Source organism: Mixophyes fleayi, chromosome 4, assembly GCF_038048845.1.
Source record: "Mixophyes fleayi isolate aMixFle1 chromosome 4, aMixFle1.hap1, whole genome shotgun sequence".
Taxonomy (NCBI): Eukaryota; Metazoa; Chordata; class Amphibia; order Anura; family Limnodynastidae; genus Mixophyes; species Mixophyes fleayi.
The window spans coordinates 15360639-15369215 of NC_134405.1; the positions used below are offsets into that span (position 1 = coordinate 15360639).

At 35.6% G+C, this 8577-nt stretch overlaps 1 protein-coding gene across 1 annotated transcript; it reads right to left on the bottom strand.

Moving 5' to 3' along the window:
* Nucleotides 1-4073: 4073 nt before the first annotated feature.
* On the bottom strand, nt 4074-5000 carry LOC142149684 (olfactory receptor 11L1-like). The gene has a single exon (XM_075204997.1). It carries the CDS (start codon nt 4998-5000, stop codon nt 4074-4076), a length of 927 nt encoding a protein of 308 aa, XP_075061098.1.
* Nucleotides 5001-8577: the final 3577 nt, after the last annotated feature.

The following is an 8577-nucleotide window of genomic DNA, read 5'->3' on the forward strand; positions in this document are numbered from 1 at the left end:
TGATTGATTTAGAAGTGAATAGGTAGCATTTGGTCGGAAGTGCTTAAATAATAATTGAGAAGATTGTATAGGAAGTGACTTTAGAAAAATTAAGTTTAAACAGTATATAAGATATTGCAGGAAGTGAGCAGATTGCACAGATTAAATGTATATACTGTTTTTAGCATGCAGACTAGTGATTGATAGATTTAGTGAAAAGAAAATAAATGTTTGTATTGAGTGCTGTAAAAAATGACTGTTGTGTGAGCTACATGTGAGTTAGGCTTTGTTTTAGGGCCAGAGACACATGGTCTGGACTCAATTAACATGCAATTAACATATGAACTCACACACATAGTATTACAATCTGCTGATTGCACATACGCACTGTCTTATAATCTGATTGCACACACACTATCCTGATTGCACGCACACACACATTGTCTTACAATCTGATTGAACACACACACACACACACACACACAGACACACTGATATACACACATATACACATATAGTACTATCATATTTACTTAGTAATATAGATAAGAGGCACATTTACACATGTATAAAATAGCTGAAGCAGGCAATGCATTATATTTCATGTAAAATGTATTATGCTTTCTACACTATTATTATATGTGCAAATGCCACTACTGAAAATATATATGGTTAATAGGAAAACATATTATCTTTAATGAGACATTGTGGAAATTCTTTCTTGATATGATATGATATGATATAATATTCATTCTTACCTCTATTTAACTATGGCAATCAAAGTAAATAGAGCAGACATTGAAATAGAATTATCTTTCTAAGAACTGGGTTTAAATTGGAATCAACCCTGTGTGATAATGAAGGTAGTTTATTAAATGGCTATTATGATATTAGCATTATTAGTATATTTGCCACGTCATTAGCCCCTCATGATAACAGAGAGCAATAGCACACTCCTAAGGGAAATAGCTCCCTCTTGAGGAGCTGAAATAGACGCCCTTTTACCGAGCCTCTTAGCAGATTCTATGTTGACAAAGGTTTTTCTAATTAGTAAAAATCTCGACCACATGATTAGCTCCTTCCAACCAATGGCACCACTCCTCTAAAGTCCATTTAATTTCCAATAGCTCTCGATACCCACGTAATAATGACTTTCTGCCACCATAAACTTTCATGAAAAGAAGGCACAGTGCATCTTGTCATCTATAGAATTTTGCCGAGAAACTACTTCACCAGCCCTGAAATCTGATGCATCAACTTCAACAAAGAAAGGTTTTTTTAAATTTGAATGGATGAGTACTGGAGAGGTGCAGAATGCCTTTTTGAATCTGATAAATGCATTCATGGCTTACGGAAGTCAGTTGTTTGGTACTGGCCACTTTTTTTGGTTGTTAGTGGAGCTACAATTGAGAAGAATCCTTGTACACATTTACGATCATAGTTTGCAAACCCAAGGAACCACTATAAGGCTTTTAGGTTGCTGGGTTGTACCCATTCTTGGATGGCTTTCAGTTTAGATTGATCCAGTAAGAACCAACCAGCCGGCATAATATGACTTAAAAAGGTTACCTCAGGATCCTCAAACTTAAATTTCTCCAGCTTGACGAACAGATGATTCAATCTGAGCCGCTGGAGTACCTGACACAAATGGTCATCCAGATAAATGACTATGAACTTATTTAATAAGTCCTTGAAGACATCATTAATAAGGTCCTGGAAAACTGCATGGACAGTCCTGAGCAGCTCCGTATGCATGTTAAATGCCATTTTCCACTTGCCCCCCTCATTTATCCGGACCAAGCCACACGTCCCTCTAAGCTTAATTTTGAATTATATAATGACTTGCTTTAACTAATTATATATCTCTAAGATTAAAGGTAAAGGGCTCTGGTATTTCATAGCTATCTGATTAAGCCATGGAAATCAATAGAGGGCTGGATTCCTCCCTCTATTTTGATGGACAAAGAACAGACTAGCCCCAACTGGAGATTTAGATGGGTCTTCAGGTTTTCAGAAATATGTTTCTACACGGCTTTAAGTGCAGGAGGAGAGAAAGAAAATAAATGTGTCTCTACAGTATATCACTTATGATGACAGATTGTCCAAGCAAGGTTAATTTACAAGTAGAAAAGAAAAACACAACGATTAAGGTGCAAAAACTCTAACTTCTATAAAGGTATACTATTTATACCCCACATGGAGTAGAACTACACAAATTATATATAAAAAATAACTTTCAAATGAGAAACACCAAGAGATAATCCTATAATACTGTTAAGGTTTGATTACCTTAGAGGCACATTATAGATTCCTTGATGGCAGAAGTTAAATAATGACAGAATTTACTTAATTAATACACACATTTTATTAAAACACACAAAAATATAAATTCATAAAAACAAACTGTTACAATTCAAATCAAACCTTAGAATATGTGTAACAGCAAGACAATGGAGATGGTGGATAAATGGTGAATGGAAGGTGGACAAACATGAGGTAGAGAGGACACTGCCCATTAGAATTTACATTCTAGAGGGGGTTATGTTTGGGGTATGGACCATGTGAAAGACAGTCAAGCTTGGAGTATGGTCTGAGTAATGGCGTAGTGTGGTGTGACAATGGGAGCTGTGAGTCAGGTAGAGGTATGTAGTGGTCGAGCAGATTGTTAAGGTACTAAACATATAGTCATGCTGGTGTGGTGGCAGATGTTTCAAAGGGAGGTTGCACAGAGAGGTGGAGCTTGGTCACAGTGTGAAATGAGGACAGTGCTGAGCTGGTTGTGGGTCACTGCATAACCAGTCATGGTGGTAGAAGACCCAAGAATCATAGTAGGCCCAGAGAGTCAGCAGATCCAGCCAAGAAATTATTAGATTGAGGGTGGTCGAGAGCTGTGGGTCACCTGGGAAAGGGAAGTATGACCACTTCACAGACAGCTCATAAGCTTCACCAGGTCAGTTTATGAAGGATTAGTGGTCTGGTCGTAAGGTACTCTGTAAGATGGGCTGTGGTGCAAACCATGATGAAGACAGCAGCGTGGATATGGTCATGAGTAATCTGGCATGTCATGCTGCACAGGCAATTCAGGCTGCATTCTTGGTCTGGTGTTATGGCTCAGGAGAAGAGGTGTGACACACATCCGATGTGGAGGAAGGACTTTTTGGCCAACGTGACTCATCAGCTACAATGTGGAGAAAAGCCACAGGTCTATGTTGAGTTATTGACTGCAATGAGGAGTCTGCTGGTAGGTCCCATTTCTTGAAGCCTCATTTTGGGTTAAGGATAGCTCAGAATCAATGGGGGATCATCCTGGGCACCAGTAGATGGGTTGTGGTGCCAAACTTTAAGTCAAGTGGCTGAATGAAGATTTATGGGTTCAGGGATGGGAGTTCTGATAGCAGCAACCACCCTCGTTGGTGCCTCCCATTATCATTACCATAGAAACAATAACATATAGTAGAATGAATAAATAATACATTATTCACAACTGGACAAATAACTTAGAGTTTCCTTCCATGCAAGCCATATGCTTTAGGAGATATGGTAAATATTGAATAACTTTATCTGGTGAACGTCACTTTAGGATGACCACATGTTCTAATGTTTGTTTGTTTTTAAAAAAGTCTAATATAATGCGAATATGATAAGTAGCTTCATGTAATATTTTCATGTGTATTAAGTGAATGCTTTTTTGCTAAGCTTTCAGCTTGTTATCTTAATCCATTATGAGTCTTACATATCTAAAATATTTTTTATTTTAAAATATATTAGATTTTAGTAAAATATGTAATTACAATATGGGTATTCTGCTTCATATCACTTTTTATTTTTTATTTATACAAATTGTAGAAAACAAGGTTAAGCAAACGAAGTTACGAAATAAAAGCTTTGAGAGATGAAAAATGTGCTTTGGTAAAAGTCTCTGAATTATTGAACTAATCAGGTGGTTGTAAATATTCCTCTGCGATTACAGATCGAGAGGAAAGAACAATACTGGTAAACCTGTAACATGATGAGTGGACTAAAATGCAATTGTTGCAATCATCCCCAAGCACATCCATGTGCAGGATTCTTTCCTGCTATATTATATTACATTACTAAAATTTGCTTATGACTTTCCCCATAGCTTGCTGAATATCTTTATTTCTTAGTGTGTATATAATTGGGTTAAGCAGGGAAGTTACTACTGTATAGAAAAGAGAAAGGACGTTACTTACAATCAAGGATTGCCCTTTGGTTGGAAGCATGTACATACAGAATAATGTCCCATAGTATATAGCCACCACCAATAGGTGGGAGCTGCATGTGGAGAAGGCTTTTTGTCTCCCTGTATTGGACTGGATCTTTAGGATGGTATATACAATATATACATAGGAAACCATAATAATTATAAATGGTATAATCAGCATTGGGATAAACAATAACGTCACTTCAATTGTAACTACAGAAGTATCAGAGCAAATGAGCTCTAAGAGAGGAGCAAGATCACAGAAGTAATGGTTAATAACATTTGGCCCACAGAAGTCCATCTTACATATTGTTATTGTGGGGATCAATATTGCAGTAAAACTTATTAGCCAATACATGATTATCAATTTTATGCAAAGCAAATTGTCCATTATGGAGGCATAGCGCAGGGGGTTGCAGATGGCTAAATATCTGTCGTAAGACATGACAGTCAGAAGAAGACACTCTGCACATTCTGAGACGCCAAAAAAATAAAACTGAGTAATGCAACCTGCAAAAGACATAACAGCTCCTTCTTCTATAATAACATACAGCATGTTAGGTGAAATGTTAGTGGTCAGCACAATGTCCGATGCAGAGAGCTGTGTGAGGAAGAAGTACATGGGAGAGTGAAGGTTATTGCTGTAGGAAACCAGGAAGATAATCAGAAAGTTGCCACAGACTGTCACACAGTAAACCACAAGAAGCAGAAAAAAAATGAGTAGATTAATGCTATGCTGACTTTGAAATCCCAGCAGGAGTATCTGAGTAACCATGGTCGCATTGCTGAGGTACATAGCCTGAAGAAAGAAGAAGCACTATGTCACTGTTTAATATTTAACAGAAACAATATAACAATAATAATTTTCATAATATAATAAATTTATTTTTCTTAATTAGGCAGAGGTCAAACTGATCTCTTGTCTCAAAATATCTCCCAACTCGCCAACTCTGTTCTGCACAAGATCTGCGTCTCTCATCCACACTCATTACATCCTCCCATTCCCGGTTACAGGACTTTTTTCGGGCTGCACCCACTCTATGGAATTCCCTCCCTCGCACAGTAAGACTTTCCTCTGGTCTACAAACCTTCAAGCGTTCTCTGAAAACCCACCTCTTCAGACAAGCTTATGATATTCCTCAACCACCATCTTAATCTCCCCTATTACCACCCTCTACACAGCTAACACAAGACAACAACCCTCTGACCACCATGCCACACACACAGCCCACTCAGTACTTTTACCTTTGCGTTCTAGCTGGTCCAGTGTGCAATATGATGTAGCATATGCCCTTATGTTTCAAACTCCCATTGTCCTATAGATTATAAGCTTGCGAGCAGGGTTCTCTTACCTCTCTGTCTGTATGTATTACCCAGTATTGTCTTATTAATGTTTGTTCCCAATTGTAAAGCGCTACGGAATTTGCTGGCGCTATATAATTAAATGATGATGATGATAATGATGATGCCTTAAAACAACGCTAGAATTACCATTTGTACAGCAAGTTTGTATTCTGTATATGTTTCGATATGTCTTAATAAAAAGGCACAAACTACAGCACTATTCACATTATTAAGGTCCAGATCAGACACATATTACAAACTGACACTTTTAATAAAAATAATGTGTGACAAAATGATAATATTTTACATATCATAACATCAGCCAGAATGTTAACCTAAACCATCAACCATACATTACAGACAATCTATTATAAATTAACATAAACAAATAAATAAACAATAACAGATACAGCTATAAAGCTCACCATGCATAATAATATCATACATTACTACACATCTATGGGTTTTCAAATTAATTAATTGTATTACTTTATATATTATCATATTTTTTGGGACACAACTGTTTTTGTTCATTTACATTACATAATACAAATATATATATATATATAAAAACAGATATAAAAAAATTATTGTAGAATTTTGTGACATGTTAGTCTTTTTTAAATTAAAGGACATTTATAAAATATACAAATAATTAACACCAGAAACCCACTAGATCACCTTGCTCCGAAATGATTGGTTCCATGTTGATTTTCCCTGCAATTGGATTAAATTACAATGTCAAAATTATATAGCTTATGTTTGTACCTTAAAGCTATGACGTTGATAGAGTCCGGATTATTTTCTGCAAACATCTGAGACATGTGCAGTATATTATCAACTTTATAACTTTTATACACTGTTATAATCAGCTGTGAACTACAACTAAGTCCCAGGAGAATGACAAGACAGCCTCAAGTGTGCTGGGATAATTGGCCTATAGAGAAAATGCCCTCTCCTCTGTATTATCTCAAACAAAATGAAAATTAAATATACATTTTTAAAATAATTATAGTATTTTGTAGTATATCTGCAATAAATAAATGCTTGCTTCATGAGTAGCACTTCATTTAGAGTATTACAATTGCTGAAATGTTTCTTTATTAAATATGTTTTTCTTTCCCATGAACAATAATATAGTAACATCTTTTTAAAATAATATATACTTTTAGAAGAAGCAACAAATACTTCATGGAATAAATAGAAATTATACAGGCAAAATGGAACCAAAGGTCTGCTAATATCTATAATTCAAGTTGCTTTTCAATTGTTTTATTAAATGCCATTTTAAAATTTATTTTGGTACTGAACAACTAAAAGAGCCATTTTGAATCATAACATAAATTACTGGTTTGTGTTTAAATAAACTACTATCTATTTTTATATTTGTTCCAGAGGACAGCAGGTTTACTTCAAAATCTTTTCTGTACTTTACTGTATTCACTGTCAACAAGACATAGTTCTATACTATGATCATATCACCACTATAGAGTTTTCTTATTAATCTATCAGACAAGAAATCACCATTGAATATAAGGGCAAATGTTCTCATTTAATATATTTAATATATTAACCTGCCTTTTTACAGAAAAAAACGATTTGAGTAATTGTAGCTTCTTTGAATGTTTTTTCAGCGACAACGTAAAGGTTGAGAAACTGAAATACAGATTAATGGAGCAGGGAAGAATATTCCAAAGAAGAGGAGCTGTATACATTATACTTATTGTTCTGTGTGGGTGAAAAAAATAGTGGGGTAAGCATGCAGTGCCAATTGATATTTAAAGATTCAACTCATGAATTACTAGCACAAAGAAAAAAATACTAACTGGTATGAAAAATGTATAGAAAAATGATTTACTTATTTTTCATTAATAAGGTTAGCACAGAAACATCTTGAGTCATCATAAGAATCCCAGTTCAGATTCTATCCATGATTGGAATATGTAACAATTTCAACGTACTATTCAAATCAAATAGATTGGGGCATAATATATATTCACCCACAAGAGATATTTCAGTGAACTCCCAAGCCTGTAGTCTTTAGATACTTTCTCAAATATCATACAACCATGTTTCACTACTGACTTTAGACATAGAATGGTAACTTTAGACAGTAGATGGCAGTAGTACTCTAAGTACAAAGTAAACAGTAACACTGAAACATTTTGCATCTACATTTTAAATATGTTTTGCTTATACAGTAAAGCAAATAACAATAGCAGTCTAGTCCATTCTAATAAAAACCTAGTACATGTCTAGGAATGTGCAATTATTCACTTATATTTCATTATATGTATACCTGTACTTTTTCGAGCCTTGTGTAAAAGATATAAGCTGAATATTACTCTCCCTCTCTCACTCTCACTTTATGTATATATATATATATATATATATATATATATATATATATATATATATATATATACTCTAGCTGAAGTACCTGGCATTACCTGGGTTTAAATCTCAAGTTATGAAGTTATCAGTGGGTTGGATGTAACTGTCAACATTTTAAAAAAAAAAATAGCAGCTTAGCAGCCCATTCAACACACCCATCAGATGGATTTCCAGTGTCATTTTTGTTTTTTTTTATTAAATATCATCCAAATCCATCCATTGGAAAAGAAAGGACAGGCTCCCTGGGTCAAAGATCTGGCCAGTGTAAACCAATGGGAGCTCCATCCGGGACTCTAACCCCCCTAAAACCTGGCTAGGATTCAACTGGACCAGCTCGCATTGGTTTCATCTCAATCGGTTCAGGGGTATCCGAATGCATAACCGGACACACAAACAAATCAAATCTATCCACTGGAAGGCCCAGAACAGAATCCCTGGGTCAAAGTTCTGGCCACTGTTCACCAACGGGAGCACTGACCAGGACCTCAACCCCTTTAGCATGTCTTCTGGGATCCAATGTTACCAGTCTGTGAAGTTTTCGTTCAAATCTATCCAGTGGAAGGCTCAGAACAGACTGGGAATCCCCTCTTTAAAACTATGCGTCTTGATAGACAGTAACCCCTACACTCCAGAAA